The sequence below is a fragment of the Tigriopus californicus genome, chromosome 5 (genome assembly GCF_007210705.1).
Source record: "Tigriopus californicus strain San Diego chromosome 5, Tcal_SD_v2.1, whole genome shotgun sequence".
Lineage (NCBI taxonomy): Eukaryota > Metazoa > Arthropoda > Copepoda > Harpacticoida > Harpacticidae > Tigriopus > Tigriopus californicus.
Genome location: NC_081444.1, coordinates 4416086 through 4441032, shown reverse-complemented (window position 1 = coordinate 4441032; position 24947 = coordinate 4416086). Strand labels below are relative to the sequence as shown.

Below are 24947 nucleotides of genomic sequence, written 5' to 3'. Positions count from 1 at the left end.
CATTAAACAAGAAAAAACGACACGACTACAAGGCTTGGAAACACAAATTGTCAATTTCGTTTCAGGCCGTCCTAGGAGGGTTTCTTCATGTTAGTTTCGTACAACGTGAGGTGAGTTTTGTTTAAAGAGATTTCAATAAAATGGCATTCGTTTGACTTATTCAATAGTTTGTCGACACATTGAAGGCTCCTTTCATAAGTTTGACCTAGGATTCCCTTCACCATTTAATTTACAGCCTAATTAGTGGTCAATCAGTGGCTCTTTGGTCCATCTCTATTTGTACGACGCAAAAGTAGTAAGCAAATCGTTGCATGTAAGTCGATCAGGAGCGATTTTTCGTTTCATTGGTATGGAATGTCCAGTTATTTGTCTTTCAAAATGCTTCTTTTAGTTGATACAAAACTTTCCATTGCATTGATGTATGAAGACAATCATTGAAAGCAACGAATTATATGCAAAATAAAAAAAAATTCTGACAAGATCAGCGATTTTCGTCCAGACGCAAAATAGAGAGCTTGATTTTCATTCTGATTTGAAAGCAAATGCCAGATGTTTGAAAACCCCATGCTCAACCGGTATTCACTGAGACCAAGTCAGTAAATAATTCATGCATAAAGAATGCAACAGCCACTCAAAAACCTAACCAGGAAGTCTGTGGCTCCTTATTGCAGGAGGAGTGTAACCATTTGGTTACACTGAGGTCCAACTTTCGCAGATTAAGGTGTCAAATGAGCTTTAAGGTTTTTAGGCATAGAAAATTGACTGTTTATGTTCTTTTTTCAACTTTTTTTGTAATTGGCAATGCACATTGCTGGAGAATAAAAGATGAATTGCAAATTAGCATGCAGTGCTGAACGTAGTAACTTTGAATGCCCTGACACTCGGAGTCATTTGTTTGTAAATAAACTTTGTAAATATAGTGACAAAATGGCTAGCTATAGCAATACTTTCTTTTGCAAATCCAAATGACAAAGATATTTTTGCAATTCGATTCACTTCCCTGTTCTTAAGGCAAGTGCTCGAACATGTTCTGTGCAGATAGTGCTAATATGTTTATAAGAAATGTAGACCGAAGAAGTCGATAAGGTATTTTTCTTTTGAGGAATGACAAAGCATGTGATCAACAGAATTATCATTTTTGATCATGTGGGTAATGTTTACAACAACACCAAATTATTTGACTAAGATTCAAAATACCGGAAATCATTTTCAAAAACAAAAACAAAAAAAGCAGCTGACGAATCAGACTTCTTTGATTGAACGGAAAAAGAGGCGAAACGGACATTCTTTCAAGTGCCTGTAGGGTTTGCCAATTTGAAGTGTTCAACGGAATAAATAAACAGGCAAAGCGTTCTTTTCGAAAACGTTATTGAGACTCTTGAAGATAGAAAAGAAAACTCTTATCAACAAGGGTGCTATCGCTTTAATAGACAAATACATGTTGCTTAGGTATTTGTCAAAATTAAACTAAAAAGAGTACCAATAACTTATGAAGGTTTGTTTCAGGGTCTCAATATCGTCACATGGAAGACATATTTTCACCGATGTTCACCTGTTTTTCGGCACTTGTTTATTCCCTATTCATTGACTACAGTATATAAATCTTCAATCTTGTAGAAATATGGACTGTGAACAGGCTTCCCGTCAAATCGGCTAGCTCTTGGTCATGGCAATTATGAGTCCTTTTCGAAATAAAGCAATGAAATAAGAAACGCAAATCTCCTCAATAAAAGGCATGTCGTTTTTATACTATCTAATTGTAAAGTGATTTGTTTCAAAGTCATGTTGTCAAAACCTTATGTAGCTGACCAAGAGCAGGCCGAAGACGCGAATTTTATGCCACTATAACTACATAACATTGGCTTTATCTCCTGAGTACCCGAAGCAAGGCTTTGGGCTCAAACATGGCCAAGTTCATTTATTTGACAACATCTTAAGATCCAGTGAAATGCTTATTTCATATAAAGTATACGCTAAGCAATATTTGCTTCCGTTCGCAGTCCACACAACTATAAACCCAACGTTAATCAAAAGGCATTAGGATGCATATTTCATATGAGCTAAAATCATTAAATTGATTGTAGTACCAATCATATCCAACAAGTAAAATAATCCGCATGTCGTTGACAGTTTTTGCAATTTTACATCAGCTCGAGAAGCTCATAAGTCCCTATCAAACGGAAACATGTCCAATATCTTTTGATCGTCGGAAACGCACTAGTCATTGTAATTATGGAAAGCCACATTAAAAGTAATACCCAATTTAAACCAAACGCCATTCATACAAACCTGATCTTGTCTTTTTGGACATGCCGGTACCTATCCCGATCGCTGTTGCCGTTCTCAATATCGCGTGAAATCGGGCACCTGGTATACATGCAGTCACTAACACAAGAGCTGGATCTTTGCACCTGACAATCGTTCACTCCCTTGATGTATTTTCGGCCCGTGCTGGAATTGGTCACAATGAAGCAGCCCACTGAGGCCAGCCCATTGGTCTCTACTCCCCAAGAAACCACATTCCTATCATAAGGTGTGCCATCCAACCATCGCAAGCCCTCACAGGTGTCGATCCACTCTCTTTCTGTGCAAGCTTTTGGCAAGCTGCTTGGATCCAACCCAATGTAAATTTCATTGTGAGGGCCTCCTTTATGCTTGGCAAGCCAGTCAGGGTTCCACAAATCTCTGACCTCTTTGATGAAAGTAACTTGGGAATTCTGGCTTTGACAAGTGGCTTTGATGTCGTCAAATGATTTCCCATTATTGTTGGTGATGAGAAAGTTGAGAACCCATCGTCCGTGCAAGGGATACATATCTGGGTGGGGCTGGTTGCATGGATCTGGAAAATTGAATGGATATGGTGTGGTTCAGTCAGGAATGAATCCCCCTAAACTTGGTAATTGCAAATGAATTATAGGCCCATGATGCAATAGTAAACAAAATGAAAATTACGAAATTGCGACGCATTTGCTAACAATTGAATGTTGATTAGTTATATCGGAACTTGGAGCTGATTCTTATCAAATACATTCTTACATAGGTATTAGGCAATTTCTTTCAAAAATTGTAAAAACATTTTCTTGCTTCATTCATTGCGTAACGTTGATCTGTTTGCCAAACTCTCTTAAAACTGCAATCTATTGAATATGAAAATTTGGTCAAAGAGATGTCAGCGAAGCCAGATGAACAAGGCAATCCTGCAAATAACAAAGGATTCTTTTAATCAACGTGTGCTTTCAATGTACAAGTGGATGGATCAACAGAAAATTGCCAGCTTCCAAATATACTTATCATTCTGTCATCAGCTTTTTTTTTACAAAACTTGACTGCATTTGCCATGCCATTGTAGTTTTCTATAGGGAATAATGAATAGATTCGTGTGTATAGGCTTCATAAGAGTTTTGAGCATATATTGCCTCTTGTTTCAGTTTGTAAGCGTTTCATGTCCGACAATTTTTTTTTGGTTGATCAGTCGGAAGCTCATCATAGTTGTCTCGTTTGACCTTTTTGCTATGTTTCATCAAAAAGGAAAAATCTTGTTTAAGGTACTTGAAAAGCGTTATCATTTGTCAAACAATGAAGTCTTCCTTTCCTCTCTCGAGGACTTCTTCAGTGTTCAATTTACTACACGTAATTTACGTAGGGAATACGTATGCGGTGATCCTATTGTATGCTTAAAGCAAGCTTTTGATTAAAATCTTTGATCAATCGTTTTAATAAGTTGGCCCAAGTTACATAACAAGTGAATATCTTTGATCCAAATTGTTGGGAATTACATTCCCAATAAAAAAATCTACCACGCCTAAAAATATCATTGCTTGATTTTCAAAGGTAATTCTAATTGATCGCATGAAAATCAATTGGCGCAAGCCTGATGAGTTATCAATCCTTACCTTTAGGAGAGCAATCGACCTCGCAAATTGGTTGAAGAAGTGCTTGACAGTCTTGAGATAATAAGGACGAATTCTGGCTTAGCTCAAGGCATTTGTAGTTTTTTTTAACAACAATTGGGACGTTCAAACCGTAATAGTTCAAAACTAGCCCATAGACAGTAAACAATCGAGATTGGCACCCTTCATTTTGGCACTCAAGCCAATCATGATTGGGATTGTAGATTCCCACCCAATAACTTCCCGGACCTGCAAGGATACATTCACATTTCGAGCACATTAAAACTTGCTCTTCACATTATCTCCATTTTCTTCTTCATGCAAAATTTTGATGATTCTCACCCGATGCGGCTTGTAGAACTTGATTGACCTTGGCCGAAGTTGTTACACTGGCCAAGGTCATTCCGTTCTCTTGACAAAGATCGTTGCCCTCTTGAAATGTCGTTTGTTTCGGAGGAACCCAATAATGGACGTCGTTTATCACGGTTGTGACTCCTCCCGTTGGCGGGCAGACAGCTGATGGAACCATCTAGCGTGAGACTTGACGTTGAAGGTCAAATACTATTTAAGTTCTTACCTTGGCATATCCCTAAAACCTCGAAAGCCAAAATAAACCGTGCTAAAGTAGACATGGTTGTTGTCCCACGAGCCTCTTTCGACGGACTTGTCGAGTGGTTTCATTTGTATCAAACGATTAGGCAATTATAGTCTGGACCGCGTCAGGCGGCCTTATTGACTTAATCATGGGCTGTCTAATGCAAACCGTGCAGCTTCATTTTGGATAGAAAAATAAGCAATGATTTATTCATCCACAGGTTGCTTCAAAAGAAGCCGAATATTGTACAGGGTGGCTCTTCTCTAGAGACAAACAATCTGGCCCCCGTTGGTCTAGCATGAAATCTTCAAAGATTCGTTTTTACTTTGACCTCTGTGCTTTTTATGCCACAAAAGTAGTTTGGTACAATGTTTACAACTGAGTCATGTCTTTGTTTTGGACCTCTAGTTTCCAGGAAATGCTTCCTCAAGATGTAAAGCAGGTACATAGAGGTGATCAGGACGCTTCCATTGGAGGATGGGGACCTTCCGGCAAAGAGCAATTTAGGGATGCTTTCCAATTTACAATCCAAGTCAATAGTTCTTTATCTTATTGGTAATTTTACCAAAATGTTTTGCTTGCTATTTGATCAGTTATTTGTGAGCCAAGTTTGAACGAATTTGGAGCGTTTTTGGTATATATATGGTTTTTGAAGACCATCGTGTGCCCAATGCTTGAAGCCAACCAGCACAAGTAATCTTCAAATGAGTATTATGAATTATTGTTAAGGCGCGTGATACTGAATACTTGTATGTATAACATTGGATTCAGAGGATTGAGTATCACCGAGGAATTAAATCCAGCAATTGTAAATATTCACGCATCATTCCAATAGATATTCTCACATCCGGTATCCATTAAGTTGAAACTTCGTTTGCGGGTTTGAATTTGCTTAAAAGATACACTTAGGAAATATGCAGAGGAAAATCAAATCGTTTATTGCTCATTTATGTTTATGTTTAACTTCAGCATTTTCTCTCTGATTTGTAAATCGTAGTATCTCTAGTTCCAAATCGTTATAAGTAGTTCTTTACTTTGAATGTATTGGTCCTTGACAGTTCGAATTCATTGTTCATTAGTGTATTGATTTCATCTTGCATTAGATCAGTTTGTTGAGTTTATTTCTGTTTTTTGTGTTGTTTTCCTACTTTGCATATGTACTTGATTCCTTGCTTTTCTCTGTCCCTTACTTCTTATTTACTATTTTCATTTTCGATTGGTATGTTTAGTTTGATTTGAAGTAGTTCATTTCTATTTTGCTTCGTTGTCCTGTATCTCAAGATAAGATTTTATAGCCTTTAATTTTTCCCTTTTTTTTGGTCACTTGATTTTGCTTCTAATTGATAGCTCGCTCCACTGCATTCATGATGGAAGCTATTTGTGGAAAAGTCAGTAAAAAGGCTAGACAATGTTTGAACTTGATCTTAGCTGGGAAGGATCCTTCCGTAGCCAATAAGCCCTCTATTATAGAGGCTTTAGTTGCTTGGGTTAATGAAACCAGGGTGCTTCTTGAACAACAGGCTCACCCAGTAGTTGAGAAGTCAACTGTTTTGACCAATGTGGAGGTTGAAATAGTACTCCCTCTTGAAAAAGAGCAGGAAAAGGCAGTTGTAGACAAAACAGCCTGTCCTGTTTACCGGAAGCAGCCTTATCCTGATGAAGGAAAAGGCTGTCAGTTTGGTGTCAAAAACTTCTCAAGCCCGGCCTTGAGAAGTACAATAGGAAGAATGGATATTCAAAGGTAGACTGTCCTTTTTTCCACACGTACATTATTGATGGGATCAAATGAATTTTCAGAATCAGGAGTGCAAGAAAGCTAAGAAAGTCAAAGTACCAGCCGTTTCCAACGTAACGTGAAAGGTTGGGTGTGACCAAAAATGCAACCCTGGTTTGAACGAAGAAAAATCAGGGTTACTTTTTATGACTAACTATCGGGTTTCCAATATTCCGCTAGTGTTGTCACATGCCACTGAAAATGTAAATGGATACCCCAAGTCGCAACCTCCCGTGATTATACATTTGATCCCATCAGCCCCGTATATATCCTGTCAGTCAATGAGACTTAATATGTGCTTTAACGTACGGTGCACGAGTGCCTCCGTCCAGGGAAGCAAAGGAAACAAAGGTACAGACAAGCTCAATCTCGTAGTTTTAAGGCTGACCCTATTCCTAAACCTAATCCCACCCTTCCTTTACCCGTTTGGCTTCCTCCGTCCCCCTCCTCCCACATCCCACCCTCTCTCCCACTTCCTTCCTCTTCCTTCAAACTTCCAATCCACCCCTATTCCTATAAACACTCTTCTCCCTAATATTCCTCGCCCCACCCCTATTCCCAAAATACGTTCCCATTCAAATGTAGCTGCCCAACCCATTTCTCAAACCCAGCTCATGCTTTGCCTCCAGTTGTAGCTTTGTTGATAAGTGGGATTTTTTACTGTTGGAGAGGATGGTCCAAGGTCTTGTGAACTTGGTCCGTCAAAAGAGAGGCCCGTAAAGGGGCTATATTTGAACGTGCATTGTCTGATTTCTAAAAAAGACAGCATAAAACTTACGATCTTCGAAAAACTACCCGTTGAGAGAGAGAGAGATTTCATTCATCTCTATACCAGAAACCTGGCTTTGGCCAGGGGTCTTAAATGAAGAACTAACTATAGTTGGTTTCAACTTAGTTGATTAGTTGATCCCATATGCCCACATGGGGGTGTATGCCTATATGTTAGGAATATTTTGCACATTAGTCATGTACAAATGTCGAATGGAGAAGTAGAGGTCTTACTTTGTCAAATCCAAGGCCTTCATTTGTCTATTGTAACAATGTATTGTATGTATTGTACTTTGGAAAAATGTATAGAATGGGTGTCGGTTTTGGTTCAATATAGACATCGATTTCGTACCCCGTCAGTCCGCATCATGGTCCGTCTGGCTGAGAACTAAAGCTCTTGTCCTTCACTCATCAGCCATCAAAGATTCTCAAGAGGTGTTGTTGGTAGGTGGGCAGAACGAGCGGACCAAATGTCTCATGTGTAGCCACCAGAGCAAATAACGTTCTGGACTTGTTTTTTTCCAATGACCCTGATCTGATCCAGTGTGTCCATGCAGGGACTCTAAAGAGAGGAAACGACACGGCTTTCCCCTGACCGCCAGGTTAGGCCATTGCGTTGAATCAAGACAGTAACTCTAGTATCAATAAAAAAAGATTATCCGTACTTCATAGTACATTAAAGTGTTTTTAATTAAATAATGATCTCCTCGATATACCACTCGGTCCATATACTAAATATTTTTGAGTTAATTTTGAAAGTCAGAAGAATAAATGAAATACCCATGAACATCAAATTAATCAAAAACAATCAAATTGTCTTTCAAATGAGTGAAATATTGCCATAACTGGCTCAACAACACGCATAGATAGAAAATCAACAAGAATCATTTGATTAATTGATGAGGAGCTTGCACTAACAAAGTATAAAATAAATGTATGGAATAGGGCAATAAAAGTGCAAGTACATAAATGTTAACATATTAGAATATCTGGAATGGACAATTGATACTTTTGTTTTAATCCATACATTTGACAAAAAACATAAGGCTTTGGTGAAAAATAAATGAGTTATCTTTTTGTAGAGTTAAAATTTCTACCTATTATGAAGTTTGCATAAAAGGCAGGCATTATTTAAGGGGCACATAATAGACTAGATCTCAATTTGAACTTTGGACTACAATAAATTGTTTTTCTTGCAAAAGTATCCAAAATATCAAAACAGTCAAATTATGCAGGTGCCATATCTCTTAAAATTATTATTTTATGATTATGAAGCATCCATATAAGTTTAAAGAACAATATGTAGCTCAGAGCTACAGTATGTCTACTTTTGGATTGAGGGCCATTCCCAGAGTGAGAACCATTAGCAAAAGAGTATTAACTGATTTTGTTTAGAGCAAATTCTTGCTTTATCCAGAAAACCTGATTAGGACTTTTCAGTTGTTGTACTTTGAGACACATTCAAGGTCATTTTAAGTATATTTACATGCCTGGTTTTAAGCACATACCATCAATGGTTATGAAAATGATTTTAGTCACATATTTTCGTCAATAATTAACATTCAAAAATTTCAGCAGCAAAACTTTAGGCCTTATTTGGCGGGAAAGGTTTGGTGATCACAAAAAGTGGCGTTTCCTTGCTTTAGTGTCCTTGGTCCATGTGACACCTAGTAATCTATCAGATCATCATGTTCTTGAGATATGCTCGTCCATTACTCAAAAGCTGGCGTGCTTTAGGGTAAAACCGGCCAAAAAGATCGGTCTGGCTAAGTTCAAGTTAGAACATTGAACATTGGCCGTTGATTATAGAAAGATTTGAAGACCTGGAGCTGGTTTCAATTCTGAATCAGGAATCGTCCATAGATGCAGCCGAAGGTGTGATATCTCAGTTTCTGATGAGATGCTCACAGGTTCTTGCTCCTGTTTTCTCGTACTTGATGCGTTGCATCTTGGATGTGGGCAAGCTTCCCTCTTCATTGGCTCGCTCTTGTTACAATTTTCAAAGGGGGGAGATATGTCGCTCCCAAGTAACAATAGGCCGATTTCTCTCACTTCAAAAATTTCTGTAATTCAATGAAGTCTTTCGTCCTAGGCAGCACGGGCTCCGAGCACATTTTAACCCGGTTACCGAATGATTGAGCATTTAGAACAGGCCGTTGAGGGACTGGAAAGGCACGAGTCAGTTGATGTTGTCTATCTTGATTTTGCCAAGGCCTTTGATAAAGTAGATCATGGCCTTTTGCTTAATAGACTTCATGACATTCGGATCCAAGGCAAGGTTCTCAATTGGAAAAGAAGCTTCATTCATGATGTGAAGCAAATTGTTAAGGTCGATGGATCCCTTAGTGATATACATGATGTCAAATCAATTGTTCCCCAGGGTTCCATCTTAGAGCCCCTCCTTTTTATGATATTCGTTGCCCCGCTTCAAAAACTTAGTATTACTGCCAGTCTCTCCTCTTATGCTGACGATACAAAGTTAGTTTCTGGTAGGAATGGCCAAGATTCCACTAGCCTTGCAAAGGACCTAGAAAGAATCTTTTCTTGGGTTACTGAGATGAGAGTAATATGGCCCTGAACGGAATGAAATTCCGCTCAATGACCTTTGGGTCAACTCCTTTGAATACTCCACTCGTGGATAATGGGGGTAAAGATATTGAGCAGGTCTCATCTATGAAAGATTTAGGTGTAGTCCTCCAAAATAATAGAAAGTTTGATGGTCATATCCAGTTGAAACATGACTGAAAAAGTTGGGACCGTACAACGTTCAGAGAAGGTACGAAAGGTATCTGATACTGTTCGTCTTCACAAGCATCCATGAGCTTTGTCCCAACCCTGGATTGGGGGTCAATTTTAGTGACCGTAGAGGCTTAATGTGCATTTTGAGAGCACCTTCAAGCCTTCGAGAATCCAGGCTAGTTCGAACAATGAAGTCCACTTCTCTTCTTTCTCGGGCTCCTTCATTGTTTAATTTGTTTCCCTCTCATATTTGTAGGCCTTGTTAACCGGTTGAATCTTCCAAGTCAGACTTGGACAGATTTTTAGGTAGCATTTCAGATCATTCCTACATTCAAGGACTAGCTCGGTCTGCACACTCACATTAGTTAGTAGACAAAATATCATATAAAGATTGAAAGGTAATAAATAGATGAAATATAACCTTTAATTTTCATAGTACTAGGGATGACATTCCCTGTAGCAGTTAGAAAAGCCCGTGAAAAACCAAACCAAAAAAAGAAGTAGGATTTTAAGACTCAAGTCCAAAAGTTGGACTTGAATCCATTTTCTCAAAGCCTTTCAAGTTAAACTGTCCTCCTCGAACTTGCCAAAAATCTGAAAGTCTGGAAATTTGAAGGAAGAGGGTTAAGGAAGGGTGGGATTAGGTTTAGGAATAGTGTCAGCCTTAAAACTACGAGATTGAGCTTGTCTGTACCATTGTTTCCTTTGCGTCCCTGGACAGAGGTACACCGTTTGTTAGTCAAACTAACGGCAATAAGGCAGACATTCTTAATTTTCTTTGCATTCATTGAGACTGATGCAACATTCATCTGGGCTCCTACTCTTGAGGGCCTCAAAGCTGCCTTGACCTCTGGCTTTGATAGCCTATTCCAAGGGTGGCCAGTACCACAGGCTGAGGGTTTGAGGTCTGAAATTTTCAGGGGGTAAATATTTTCTTTTTTCCCCTGTACCTATTGTGAACTTTATGCCAAATATCCAAGATCTCATTCTCGAGTGCCTCTCAGTTGTCTTCGCCCAATGTCGGACGCGCTGATTTCGTGGGAGTTGGAGACAAAACCTGCTTGATTGCTGGGCGTGGCCAGCCGTGGAAAAACTTGTCAATGGCAAACCACAGGCGACTTCGAGGCCCTAGAGAACATTATTCTGAGTGCCTGGTATGTACGAGTACTTCTAAATGAATCCTTCAAGAAATCAAGAAAGTCTGCTTTACATATTGTTGTCATTAAATGCCAAAAAGCAAACCCAAAAATTCTGACATGATATGATAATGTCAATGATATTTCTGCACTTGTTAGTCTGAAATAGATGAAATTTTATACACATAAGCATGAAGTTGTATGGATTAACATGTCAAGTCTTATTTTTCATTCTAAAGTTTTTATTGAGCTAGATAAATATTTCAACTATGAAAAACCTTGAAAAAAAAATCCAGAAAATTTATTGAAGCCTAAAGCTTTCCTCTCCCACTTTAATGCCTTAGAGAAAATATCGCAAAAGTAATTGTGAGGTTGCGTGAACAGCGCTTCTTTCTTCCTTGACTTACATGGGCTTTAATAAAGTTTTGATTGCTATATATTGCACTACTTTCTCCAAAATAAAAACATATGATGTCAGAACAATCAGTACAGTGAGATCCATTTCAAAGCATCAAGGACTGGAGAAACACTAACCTGACTTGGTCTCCCTCGTTGTGTTTGAACTCGTCATGATCATTTTCACTGTGTTCGAGAGTTCGCGGAATCGGGCATCTTGGATACAAGCAACTACTGACGCAAGCTGCAGACCTTTTCACGTTACAATCATTCACTCCTCGGATATACACGGACGTTCCACTAGGATTAAGTTTCAAAATAAAGCACCCCACCGAGGTCTGTCCATAGGTTTCCACACCCCACGTCGCTACCCGTCTTTCATAAGGCGTGCCGTCCAACCACCGCAAGCCTTCGCAATTGTCCACCCACTCTTTAGCTGTGCAAGCTCTGGTCAAGCTATTTGGATCCAAACCAATGTACATTTCTTTATTGGGACCGCCCTTTTTTTTCACTACCCAATTAGGACTCCATAGGTCTCTCAATTCTTTGGCAAAAACCACTTCGGAATTCCAATTTTGACAAATAGCTTTGATTTCATTGAAAGTTTTGCCTGCACCGTCATCGGCAAAAAAGTTAGCGATCCACCTTCCGTGGAGCTGAAACATCCCAGCACTCGGTTGAACACAAGGGTCTAGAATATGAAATAAATCCGGAAACCTGGGAGGTAAGAATGAGATTTGATTTTGTAACCTTTATGGGAACAATCGGCCTCGCAAATTGGTTGAAGTAGCGCTTGACAGTCTTGAGATAACAAGGACGAGTTCTGGCTTAACTCAAGGCATTTGTAGTTTTGTTTAACCACCATTGAGATGTTTAAACCATTATAATTTAAAGTTCTGCCATAAACGGTACTCAAAAAATAGTGACAATCTTGATTGGAGCATTGAAGCCATTTGTGATTGGGATTATATATTCCTGTCCATAGACTAACTGAACCTGCAATGAATTCTCATCAAGCTCAAATTGTTCATCTATTCAGTCCCTCAAAATCATCATTTATCAAACCTTTTCCCACTTGCAGCGCTTGATTGACCTGAGTCAAAGTTGTTACGTTGGCCAAGGCCATTCCGTTATCTTGGCAAAGATCGTTGGCCTCATGAAATGTTGTTAGTTTTGGAGGAACCCAATAATGGACATCGTTTATCACGCTGGTGACACTTCCCACGGGAGGACAGGTCGCTAATGGAACAAATTAACAACAATATCTTTTATTGAAAGTTAAACCCAACTGAACTTCTTACCTTGACAAAAAGCTAGGACCCCAACTGTCAAAAGACCCTGAATTAGAATAGACATGGTTGTAAATGAATGTGCCTCATGAAGCCGGAAAAGATACTGTGACATGAATTGGATTTTCGTCATTGCAACTGTCCTGTCTTGCTTCAACTTTGAAACATCATTCAATCAATGACAAAAGACTACCTGCAATTTTTCAAACGTCAGTGGCGACAGTGGAGTAATCGACAACTATACTTTTTCGTAAACGTAATTCAATTCAAAAATGAGGTGAAATAAAAATGGGCAATTCCAGTTAGAAGCAAACAAGGACAACTTCAACAATGGATTATGCCCTTGACTCAATCATTCGAATCATCTATTTTTTTTTACCGGCTCATTGTTCCATCAAAAGATATGTCAAGGAAATGGTTAGATCATTCTTTTTTATTCTCTATGATTATGTAAAATATTACCCTAAAGTTCTCGCCTCTTTGAGGAATCGGGTCACTTTGCCTTTCTTTCATTTTTGTCCAACGTTGAAACTTAACCCTAAGAATTGTGATGTGTAATCATTATATTTTACAAATGCATTATCATCTTAGAAATTACAACAAACATAAAAAGCCATGTTTTTAACCATTTATGAACTTTTGTCTCCATAAAGTAGAACTCTTTTGGTAACTTATGACATTATAGCTGACTATTAGTGGAAGGTGATCGCGAGTCTTTCTTTGGAGGGACCCGTTCCTTGACATATCTCAAGGTCTCAAACTCGACTGAAATCCTCAAAAGCTCTGCCTTTACTTTGGGAATAGACAAAAGTTTGTCGGAAATGTGGATGGGGACGCTTGGGTTGAGAATTTTTCGACTTTTCCGGAATCGACCTGAAAACATCGCATTTGCTCGACCATCTTTCGTCAATGTCGTCGCCCCTCTTCTAATTCAAAATTTCTTAACCGAAATTTTTGGTCAAAATGAGTAGCATAAGTTATAAAAAATCAAAGACTGCATGCGCTTTACACGTCCCCCTTGCAATGACCAGGGGCCAGTCTCACGTGACGGTTAATGTAATGAGTTCCCTCAAAACCAAATTGTCAGTTCTAGACTGTGCAAAATCTTCAGACCGGGGTGCTAGAGATATTATGAGATTTTGCACCACTTTGTGAAATATTATAAACTTCCGGTTTTCCCTTTCAAACAATAGAGTAATAAATGTAACCTATGTTGACTGATATTTTTGAACTAATTCTCAATCGCAAAAAATGGCAATGTTAAAAGAAATTGTCTCTGAACCAAATTAGCTAGGAGTTTTTGAAAACGAATACGTCATCATGATGTTGCCAAAGATTTTAAAAAAATATTTTTTTTTGCATAAAAGTTGTGTTACCATTGCTGGGGTAGAAGACAGCTTAGGCTAGTCCAGTTCAGCTTGTGTTTTCTTTGATATAAAAAGCAATGATTTCAAAAAACAGTTTTGGCATCTCAAAATTTGAAGGATCATTTCATTTTTTAGGACTATAAAGCCTTAGCAAGTTACAAGTTTAAGATTCAAGGTTTGGCAAACAGAGTTCAATGATCACGTTTTTCTGCGGGCTCATCCACTGGCGTTCTTTCAAATTCAACATAATCTTCTTGCTCAAACATTGCATTCGCTTTACCACCTCGCATTCAATCATTTTATTGACATGTTTCATATCTAAGATGAAGCAGAATTCTGATAAATATTGTTTTGTTTGTTTGTTACGGAGTCAGATGGCAGCTCTCTCGCTCGGCCAGCCATCCGATAATGGGCGTGCTAATACTACTTTTCATTGAGGGAGACGACGCCCTCTGATTCGTTTAGGTGCGGACAAACAAACGTAGAAACGAGAGAACACGCTTTAAGGTGCCAGATTTTATCAAGAGACTATTTGATGAAAAATGTATTGCTAAAGTTTTGTGGTACAATAAATAACCTCACAACTCAAGTGGGAGACTTTTCAAATCCTCTATGGGTAAAATTCCGAACAATTATGACATGTAAGTAATCATTTTAAAGGAGGTTGAATACTGCATGATTGGCCCTTTTGCAATCATCATTTCTAGCAAAATAGTACTACAAAAAGCACAGGTTCACAAGTTTTTGATGACCAACTTTTAATTCATGACTGTATCTAGACTTAAATTTAGTTTTTTAGGACAATTTAATGCAATAAGACGATCACAAAAAGTCGCTGGTTTGCTACAAGTATCCAATATATAGCTCCTTGTTTTTTTTTCAATTTAGAGGTCAAAAGTGTTGATAATTTTACTTTTTTAGGGTTTGAAAGGTCTCTCAGACGAGTTGGTGGTCTTTTTATGGAGCTAGAAATGTATCAACAAAAAGATATTCAACGAAAAATGCCTTGTTCAAATCAGGCATCTTAGAGCGCATTCTCGTCCTTTTACGTTTGTTTGTCCCAAGGAGAGAAAGCAGAGGAGAATGAAAAGGACTATTGAGGGGTCTTCCAGCTCCATCGTCACAACGAACATTAATTATTAACTCACCCTCGGGAATGACCGCAGGCTCACCCATTTAAGTTGTTAAAAGCACCAACTCATGTTGTAATCAAGTACGAGAAAATAGGAGCAAGAACCTGTGAGCATCTCATCAGAAACTGAGATGTCACACCATCAGGGCCAGGGGAGTTCGAGAGTCTCAAGTCCCTGATGGCCTCTAGAGCATCTTGATCTGTAACAACAAGATTATCAAATTGCTCAATTTGACTACCCTCTCCAATCTCAACAAATTTATCTTTAGAGCAATGAGCTGTGGCTCCTAAATTCTGTGGAGTTGAAAACACGCTAGAGAAGTGTTCTCCAACCATGTCCGCCATAACCTCTGTATTGTCTATGGCTTCCCCATCAACCTCAAAAGGCCCAACAGGGTGTTTCATCTTTCTCTTACTGTTCGCATAAGAGAAAAACGCATTAGGATTCGATCTGATCTTTGGAGACTTTAGTTGGTTGATTATTACGACGCCAAGTACATCTTTCGTATCTCACCCTTTGAATTTTCCTGCTCTCAACTGCCTCATGCGGGCTTCCTTTTTATCGCGTAAGCGGTGCGTTCCAACCGGTTCCAACATTGCTCACCGCTTGCCCACTAGTAAGGGGTTAACAATGTGATATTCGGACATTTAGGCAAGAGCTGGTACCAGCAAACAAACTTGCCTGCCATTGCCAGTTATGCAAAATTGGCGTTTCAAACTAGTTTCAACGAAGATGACCATTCCTCATATATCAATGTGAAAGACAGCTTCTCAAAAACGTGTTTGAAGCCCCAAACTTGCATCACTGACACTGGTACCAGCAAACAAACGAACCTGCCAGAGCTTGCCTAAACGTCCCCATTGTTAACCGCTTGGCCAGTAAGCGGGAAATAAAGTACTTTTTTGCCCCGCTTTCTTGTACGTAGCAAGATGGTGAGACAGTGACAGCTTGGCGTAGCAGGGTCGTAGAAAATTGGGCGGAAGGCCCATGAGACAAAATCGATCAGGAAAAGGCCATATCAACCTGGAAATGCGGGGGCTCATCCCCAGGGCCCGGTCTTGCTCGTTTCATTTTAGTTGACGCCCCTCGTGCTGACGCACTCGTGGCGCCAATAAAATGAAACTCCCGTTACCGAACCCTGGACATTATCTCCCGCATTTCCAGGTTAACAAATAGCTAATTACACACCTCCTGAGTGTCGTCACTTTCGTCTCCCTCCAATCAAATAGTCGTTCAAGCATAAATCACCCTAGTTTTCGCAATCATCTTTTCTATGAGGAGCAACTGAATCGCCCTAAGGGGGATTTCATCAATCTTTTTATTTTCTTTGAATAGTCAAGAAATATGGAATGATGCAAGAATGTAAGAAGAGCACATAAGTTGTGAAAAGCTGATTGATTCTGTTACAAAACTCTTTAAACCTTTCTTTTGCCTTGAGAAAGTTGTCTCATGAAAAAAACACATTTGCTGCAAAAGATACGGAGTGTTGAGCTGGAGAATAACTTTGAATTAACTCAAAAATTGAAAAGGACTCCAAGTCTAGGCATAGAAATGTAACTCGGAAAGATTTTTTTTTCCTTCTAGTAAGGCTGCATTGTGTGCACAATGGTGATTGGCTACGAACTGCTGATGGGTTGAGTCAGGCTTTTGAAGCCAGATTCGACACTTGAACCAAGTTCTGGGCTGCAAAGTGGCACCTTCTGTGAAACTTCCAAGAGCTACTTTCTTGTTAGAAAGCCACAAGTCTAATCAATAAGAGATGAAAAAACATGTTTACTTTCATATTTATTTATTTTTCCTTATTTTGGAGCATAGATTTGTCTAATTTCCAAACATCACATCAGTTACATCTTTTAATAATCGCATAAAATTAAGGGCCCTAGTCATGGAGTGTACATAGCAAGCATAGTATTATGGTAACTCATTCATCATATGACTTCAGAGCCATACCATTTAGAATCACATGAACATGATGATGAATTATTGCCTTCAAACAAAAGATTATATTTTCAGTTCTTTATTTTTTTCTTCACCTTTTATATTTTTTTAGACTTTTGAATTGATCAACATTGGCAGCCAAGTGGTGCCAGGGACAGTTAGGCTAAGGGTGTAGCCGTCCTTGGTGGTGCTAGGGGAATGCGATTTTAAAAGTGGCTCGAGAAGTGGTTAAGATTCACTTTGACGGACCTTTTTGCGCGCGCGCGCTTAGTCTCTACTACCATGGAGAACGGCCACCATGGAGACCCACCTTCCAACATGCTTACTACCTCTTGCCCGAACGCGCGTGCGCCCCACGCCTATTCAGAGAAGAAAGGAAATAGGCCAGGGGTGCGTAAAAGATATGAGTTTTGTCTCCAAGATCTCTTTTAAAGATCAGATCCGCCAAAAGAGGAAACCTAACCTAACCTAACCTAGCCTAGCCTAGCTAAAGGCCTCATTCCCGTGCTTTTGAAAGAAGGCGAGAGTAAAAAGGCTCCGAGCCATTTGAAGACTTCTGCTCAAACACTGCGCCCAATGCGGGGTCTAAAACACCCGTGGCGATTGTTAGAGGACTATCTGAACGCGGGAAAACCAACAACGTGCGATTAGATATTTGAATAGGCTCACCATCCTATTTTAATAACAATAAACAACAATTTGGGATTGAGTTTTTTGGCAATAGTTAGGCAATGAAAAGTCCTCCAAAAGAAAGCTGTTAGGTGGATAATGCAAGCCAAAAAGAAGTCTCACACAAGTAAAATCTTTAGGGCTCATAATATTTTAAAAGTTATTGACACTGAAATTTTTATACAGTTGTCTTTGCAAACAAACACCATTGATTATTAACCAGTATACTTATTAAATAAAAAGAAATGGGTCTTTATACTTCAGTCTACCAGTAGTCCGCCTCGAGTGGCATAAAACTTTCCCAAAGTTCTCTCTCCCTTGGACCTGGAACTACTGCCTTAGTGAAGCAATTATTGACATATCAGCCTTGAACTCATTGAAATCGTGGGCCTCCGATCTGACGGAGGAAATCAATCGTGCTTACTCATCCGAGTGCAATATAGATAAATGTTAATCCTGCCGAGTGGTGGTTTGAGCACCTTGGGTGGCTCCTCATTCGCCTCGTATTCACTGATATCCTCATTGCTGAGGGTAGTATCGGCTCCCATGAAAAAAAGCCACTTGGCTCATGGGCTGCGGTGGATTAGCAGGCTTAAAATTTAACCAAATACGATCTACCTGTTTCGCTAAATAAATCCAATCTAATCCAATAATAATAATCTTTATTGCGACTCTTGGTCATCTCATGGCGTAAAATTAACTGTAAAATATAAACTCTGGCCGCCACCTGAGCATAGGATCTAAAAGATGCATGAGCCCCACGCATCTTTTAGATCGTATGCTCAGGTGGCGGCCAGATTTCTTTCTCCTTCTTCTCCCCTTTTACCCTCTCCTCAAAGGTTCTCTTATCCTCCACCTAAGGTTAGTTTTGTCCAAAAACAGGATTTTTTAAGGTTAGAGAGCCTAGTCAAAGATTTGATAGCTCTAGTCCATCGAAGGGCTATCTGCCCATAAAAGGGCTTTATTTGAATGTGCATTGTCTTATTTCCAAAAAAGATCGCACAAAGATCAAGGCTCTTGAGGAACTAGCTTTAGATAGGCAGGTCTCGTTCATTTCAATGACAGAAACCTGGCTTAGACCAGGAGTCTTAGATGAAGAGCTGGCCATGGTTGGTTTCAATTTAGTTCGATGTGATAGAGTACGCCCTGACAATCCCATTTTTCCGCATGGGGGCGTATGTCCATATGTTAGGAATGATTTGCACATTAGTCATGTACAAATGTCGAATGGAGAAGTAGAGGTCTTAGTTTGTCATATCCAAAGGCTTGATCTGTCTATTGTTACAATGTATAGACCCCCTTCTTGTTCAGCAAGCTCTTTTACGTCAGCTCTCCAATTCACTGGAAATGAGTTGGACCAGTCAGTTTGCTCCAAGGTTTTCTTTGCAGGGGACTTCAATTTTCCGGCTAGCGTTGTAGAGTGGGAGGTTAGTCCTGATGAGTATATTCCCATTTCGAAATCGACGTCTCAGTCGTTCGAAAAGCTGGAGGAATTTGCGATCTTGCGCAATCTCTCTCAGCATGTTGGTGTAGCCACCAGAGCGAATAGCGCTCTTGACTTGTTTTTTTCCAATGACCCTGATCTGATTCAGTATGTCCATGTGACACCTAGTAATCTGTCAGATCATCATGTTCTCGAGATAGGGTCGACCATTACTCAAAAGCCGGCGTGCTCTAGAGTAAGACCGGCCAAAAAGGTCGGTCTGGCTAAGTTCAAGTTCAAAGATGAACATTGGCCGTTGATTATAGAAAGGTTAGGGGAGCTTGATCTTATTTCAATGCTGAAAAAGGAATCGTCCATAGATGTAGCCTTAGACAAAATGATTCTAGTTTTTGAGGACGTCTGTTCCAGTCTAGCAATCTCTGAATGAGTTTCACTGGGCGGGGCACATTCTAAAATTCCGAAGTATAGGAAGACTTTGTTCAAAAAGAGTTGCAAACTAGCAAAAAGGCTCCAGAACACTTTGAATCCACTAGTTGTGGCTAGGCTTCAAAGAAAGTTGGATTTAATCCAAGGTAGAATTAAGGCCTCCATTGAGACAGATCAGTTGAACAAGGAAAGTAGAGTTGTTCAAGAGGTGAGGTCGAATCCGAAGGCGTTTTCCTCTTATGCAAACTCTAAGAGAAAGATCAAACACGCTGTAGGGCCTTTTGAGGTCGATGGGGAAGCCATAGACAATGTAGGGACTATGGCCAACATACTTGGAGATCAGTTCTCTAGTGTGTTTTCAAATCCACTGAGTTTAGGAGCAACAGTCCATTGCTCTATTGATGAGTTTGTTGGGACTGGCAAGGCTTGTCAAGCTGAGCATTTAGATGATCTTGTAGTCACAGATCAGGATGCTTTAGAGGCCATCAGGGACTTGAGACTCTCGAGCTCCCCTGCCCTGATGGAGTGACATCTCAGTTTCTGATGAGATGCTCACAGGTTCTTGCTCCTGTTTTCTCGTACTTGATGCGTTGCATCTTGGACCAGGGCAAGTTCCCCTCTTCTCTGAAGGTAGCTCATGTTGTTCCAATTTTCAAAGGGGGAGATAAGACACTCCCCAGTAACTACAGGCCAATTTCTCTCACTTCGAATATTGCGAAAGTTGTTTGAGAAGATCATGAAGTTCAAACTTGTTGAATTTCTTGAAGTCCATGAAGTGCATGAAGTGAAGAAAAAAAAATCTGACACAAATTTAAGCATAGTTTCTCGAATATTGCTTAAATATGTGTTTAAGTACATTTTCAATTTGTTTTCACAAAGGAACAATCCGTCACTTGCAAAATGCATTCGAATCTCCCATTGAAAAAATCTGCGGCAATTTTTTTGAACGAATTGTGACTTTCAAGGTTACACCCCAGCGTTAAAATCTACTTTTTTTAATGTTGTAGCCCCTTTTTGCCATCATATTTATCTAACCAGGGAAGCCAGTGCCAACAAAATTTCATTATAATACAGCCAGAATCAATTGGATTGAAAGATAAATGATAAAATGGTCCAAAGATCACAACATCATCTTAAGTCAAAACAAATCTTGCGTTACCTGTGCTCTATTTTTCACATTTTGCAAGCATTTTTGGTGGAAAATGACACAAGACAATAAATTAAAGAAAAAAGGTGGGGGTGAAAGGACAAGCAGATTCGACGGTTTGTTTTCTTTTTTAGTATCTCAAACAAGGCACAAATTTTCCTTTTATGATGAATTCAAGAAAACTTCAATGTGATTTCGTCAAACTGTATTAATCTGTGAAGATGTGATTTATGATTGCACAAGAAAACTGTCAGATGTTTCGGGTCTTTGTCTTGCGTGGGTTCCTTTACTCACTAATAGGGCATAAAGGAATTGATGTTTGATCTATTAACAAGTTTTATTTTAGTTATTTTTTGTGTTTTTGACAAACTGTACCTTTCAATAACGAAAAAAAAATACTTAAAAGACCAATTTTCCTATTTTAGAGCCTCGCTTTTATTCTTGAAAACAGAAAGTAATATAGTGCACTTGGCATTCATTGAGGTAGCTAATTTGAGGGTAATTAGCACTGATGAGGCGTAGATAGACGACTATTTTCTCAAATAACATGATTCATGTAACCATTTTTTAAACTTTTGGGAACATCAATTAATTTTATCAATCAAAACATAACAGGTTATGAATGATGGACATCAAGTTTCAATTAGGTTTGATTTTTCACGGCTCTTTGGTAAGACGTAATTACTTTAAAACCTAATAAGTTTATTGCTCATTTATGTTTATGTCTAGCTTTAGCAGTTTCTTTCTGATTTGTAGTGTAGTTTTTCTAGTTCCAAATCGTTATGTGTAGTTCTTCAGTTTGATTGTTTTGGGTCCTTTAGAGTTAGAATTTATTGTTCATTACTGTATTGATTTATTTTGTGTTCGACCAGTTAGTTGAGTTTATTTCTGTGTTTTCTTGTTGATGTCCTAGTTTACATATGTTCTTGATTCCTTGCTTTTCTCTGTCGCTTACTTCTTGTTTACTATCTCCATCTTTGATTTGTATGTTAGTTTGAATGTGAAGTATTTCATTCCTATTTTGCTCTGTTGTCCTGTATCTCAGGACAAGATTGCACAGCTTTTTTAGTTTTTTTTTCTTCTCCTTTTTCTTGGCCTGTTGATTTGTTACTAATAGATAGTTCCTCCTGCATTCATGATGGAAGCTATTTTAGGAAAAGTCAGCAAAGAGGCTAGACAATGTTTGGACCTGGTCTTAGCTGGAAGGATCCTTCCATAGTCAATAAGTCGTTTATTATAGAGGCTTTAGTTGCTTGGGTCAATGAAACCAGGGTGCTGCTTGAAGAACAGGCTCACCCAGTAGTTGAGAGTATGACTAATTTGACCAACGTAGAAGTTGAAGTACTATCTCCTCTTGAAAAAGCGCAGGAAAAGACAGTTGTAGAGAAAATAGTCTGTCCTGTTTATCGAAAGCAGCCTTGTCCTGAAGAAGGAAAAGGCTGTCAGTTTGACCACCCTAAATGGTGTCAAAAACTTCTCAAGTTCGGCCTTGAGAAGTACAATAGTAAGAAGGGATGTTCAAAGGTAGATTGTCCTTTTTTCACCCGTACATGTGCCGTCAGTCCATGAGACTTAAGACATGCTTTAATGTACGGTGTACCTCCGTCCATGTTGAAGGGACGCAAAGAAAGCCGAGAAATAGGATAGCTCAGTTTCGTAGTTTTAGAGCTGACCCTATTCCTAAACCTAATCCCACCCCACCCCCTTCCTTAATCCATTTAGCTTCCTCCCTCACTCTCCTCCTACCCCCCACCCTCTCTCCCAATTCCCTCCTCTTCCTTCAAATACCCAATCCACCCTACTCCTATAAACCACTCTCCTCCCTAATATTCCTTGCCCCACCCTATTCCCAAAATACGTTCCTATTCAAATGTAGCTGCCCAACCCATTCCACAAACCCAACCTTCCCATTAGTTCATGCTTTGCCTCCAGTAGAACGTAGCTTTGTTGATGAGAGGGATTTTTTACGGTTGGAGAGGATGGTCCAAGATCTTGTAACTTGGTCCGTCAAAAGAGAGGCCCGTTAAGGGGCGATATTTGAACGTGCATTGTCTGATTTCTAAAAAGACAGCACAAAAGTTAAGATCTTAGAAGAATTAGCCGTTGAGAGAGAGAGTGCATTCATCTCTATAACAGAAACCTGTCTTCGGCCAGGGTCTTAGATGAAGAACTAACCATAGTTGGTTCAACTTAGTTCGTTGTGATAGATACGCCCTGATAATCCCATATTCCCACATGGGGGCGTATGCCTATATGTTAGGAATGATTTGCACATTAGTCATGTACAAATGTCGAATGGAGAAGTAGAGGTCTTGGTTTGTCATATCCAAAGGCTTGATCTGTCTATTGTAACAATGTATAGATCCCCTTCTTGTTCAGCAAGCTCTTTTACCTCAGCTCTCCAATTCACTGGAAATGAGTAGGATCTGGCAGTTTGCTCGAAAGTTTTCTTTGTAGGGGACTTTAATTTTCCGGCTAGCGTTGCAGAGTGGGAGGTTAGTCCTGATGGTATATTCCCATTCGAAATCGATGTCTCAGTCGTTCGAAAAGCTGGAAGAATTCGCGATCTTGCGCAATTTCCCTCCAGCACGTTGGTGTAGCCACTAGAGAGAATAGCGTTCTCGACTTGGTCTTTTCCAATGACCCTGATCTGATTCAGTATGTCCATAGGACACTAGTAATCTGTCAGATCATCATGTTCTTGAGATAGGGTCGACCATTACTCAAAAGCCGCGTGCTCTAGAGTAAAACCGGTCCAAAAGGTCGTTTGGCTAAGTTCAAGTTAAAGATGAACATTGGCGTTGATTATAGTAAGATTAAAAAACTTTTGTAATTCTTCAATTTTCAATTCTGAAAAGGATTCGTCCATAGATGCAGCCATTGATAATTAGTTTCAGTTTTTAAGGAAGTTTGCTCCATTTGTTTTGAATGTGTTCCGAAAGGTGGTACACGGACAAAAATTCCAAATATAGGAAGACTTTGTTCAAAAAGAGTTGCAAACTAGCAAAAAGGCTGGAGAGCACTTGAATCCAGTAATTGTGGCTAGTCTCAAAATAAGTTGGACGTAGTTCAGGGTAAGATAAGGCCTCCATCGAATATGAACCAGTTACAAACTGAGAGTAAGGTGGTTCAGGAGGTCAGGTCGAATCCGAAGGCTTTTTCTCTTATGCGAACTCTAAGAGAAAATGAAACACTCTGTTGGGCCTTTTGAGGTGATGGGGAAGCCATTAGCAATGTAGAGAACTATGGTAAACATGCTTGGAGATCAGTTCTCAAGTGTGTTTTCAACCCCACTGAGTTCGGAAGACACAGCTCATTGCTCTGAAATGAGTCTGTTAGAATGACAAGGTTAGTCAAGTTGAGCGTTTAGATGATTTGTAGTCACGGATCAAGATGCTTAGAGGCCATAAGGGACTTGAGGCTTCGAGCTCTCCTGGTCCTGATGGTGTGACATCTCAGTTTCTGATGAGATGCTCACTGGTTCTTGCTCCTGTTTTCTCGTACTTGATGCGTTGCATCTTGGATCAGGGCAAGCTTCCATTTTCACTAAGTCAGCTCATGTTGTTCCAATTATTTAAAGGGGGAGATAAGTCGCTCCCAGTAACTACAGGCCGATTTCTCTCACTTATTGCGAAGGTGTTTGAGAAGATCATGAAGTTCAAACTTGTTGAATTTCTTGATATCCAGGAAGTCCATCCTCCTAGCCAGCATGGGTTCCGAGCACATTTTAGCACGGTTACCAACTTATTGAACATATTGAGCGGGTTATTGAGGGACTAGAGAGTCATGAATCAGTTGATGTAGTTTATCTCGACTTTGCCAAGGCTTTGACAAGGTAGATCATGGGCTTTTAGTTAACAGGCTCCATGAAATGGGATCCAAGGCAGGGTTCTCAATTGGTTAAAAAGTTTCATTTCTGTAGCAAGCAATTGGTTAAGGTTGAGGGATCCCTTAGTGACATACATGATGTCAAGTCAGGTGTTCCCCAGGGTTCGATCTTAGGGCCCTCTTGTTAATAATATTCGTTGCCCCGCTTCAAAAGCTTAGTACCACTGCCAGTCTCTTCTTATGCTGACGATACAAAGTTAGTTTCTGGTAGAATGGCCAAGATTCAGTAGCCTTGCAAAAGACTTAAATCGAATCTACTCTTGGGTAATCTGAGAGTAATATGGCCCTGAACGGAATGAAATTCCGCTCAATGACTTTGGGTCAACTCCTTTAAATAACTCAGAGATG

The 24947-nt window shown here is 39.5% G+C and overlaps 2 protein-coding genes across 2 annotated transcripts; both read right to left on the bottom strand.

Moving 5' to 3' along the window:
* Positions 1-1867: 1867 nt before the first annotated feature.
* On the bottom strand, positions 1868-4637 carry LOC131880730 (uncharacterized). The gene is made up of 4 exons (XM_059227423.1): positions 4468-4637; positions 4233-4406; positions 3894-4139; positions 1868-2839 (listed from the first exon to the last, which is right to left on the bottom strand). The coding sequence occupies exons 1-4, from the start codon at positions 4520-4522 to the stop codon at positions 2280-2282; spliced, it is 1035 nt and encodes a 344-aa protein (XP_059083406.1). The 5' UTR covers positions 4523-4637; the 3' UTR covers positions 1868-2279.
* Positions 4638-11293: 6656 nt separating this feature from the next.
* Positions 11294-12268, bottom strand: LOC131880891 (uncharacterized). The gene is made up of 2 exons (XM_059227612.1): positions 12049-12268; positions 11294-11989 (listed from the first exon to the last, which is right to left on the bottom strand). Exons 1-2 carry the CDS (start codon positions 12161-12163, stop codon positions 11406-11408), a joined length of 699 nt encoding a protein of 232 aa, XP_059083595.1. The 5' UTR covers positions 12164-12268; the 3' UTR covers positions 11294-11405.
* Between the last annotated feature and the right edge of the window lie 12679 nt (positions 12269-24947).

Coding starts and splice junctions, on each gene's coding strand:
- LOC131880730 (XM_059227423.1), bottom strand. CDS start 4,522: ATGTCTACTTTAGCACGGTTTATTTTGGCTTTCGAGGTTTTAGGGATA. Junction 4,140..4,232: donor AGTTCTACAAGCCGCATCGG/GTGAGAATCATC, acceptor GTATCCTTGCAG/GTCCGGGAAGTTATTGGGTG. Junction 2,840..3,893: donor GGTCGATTGCTCTCCTAAAG/GTAAGGATTGAT, acceptor TCAATTTTCCAG/ATCCATGCAACCAGCCCCAC.
- LOC131880891 (XM_059227612.1), bottom strand. CDS start 12,163: ATGGTGGTTAAACAAAACTACAAATGCCTTGAGTTAAGCCAGAACTCG. Junction 11,990..12,048: donor GGCCGATTGTTCCCATAAAG/GTTACAAAATCA, acceptor TTCATATTCTAG/ACCCTTGTGTTCAACCGAGT.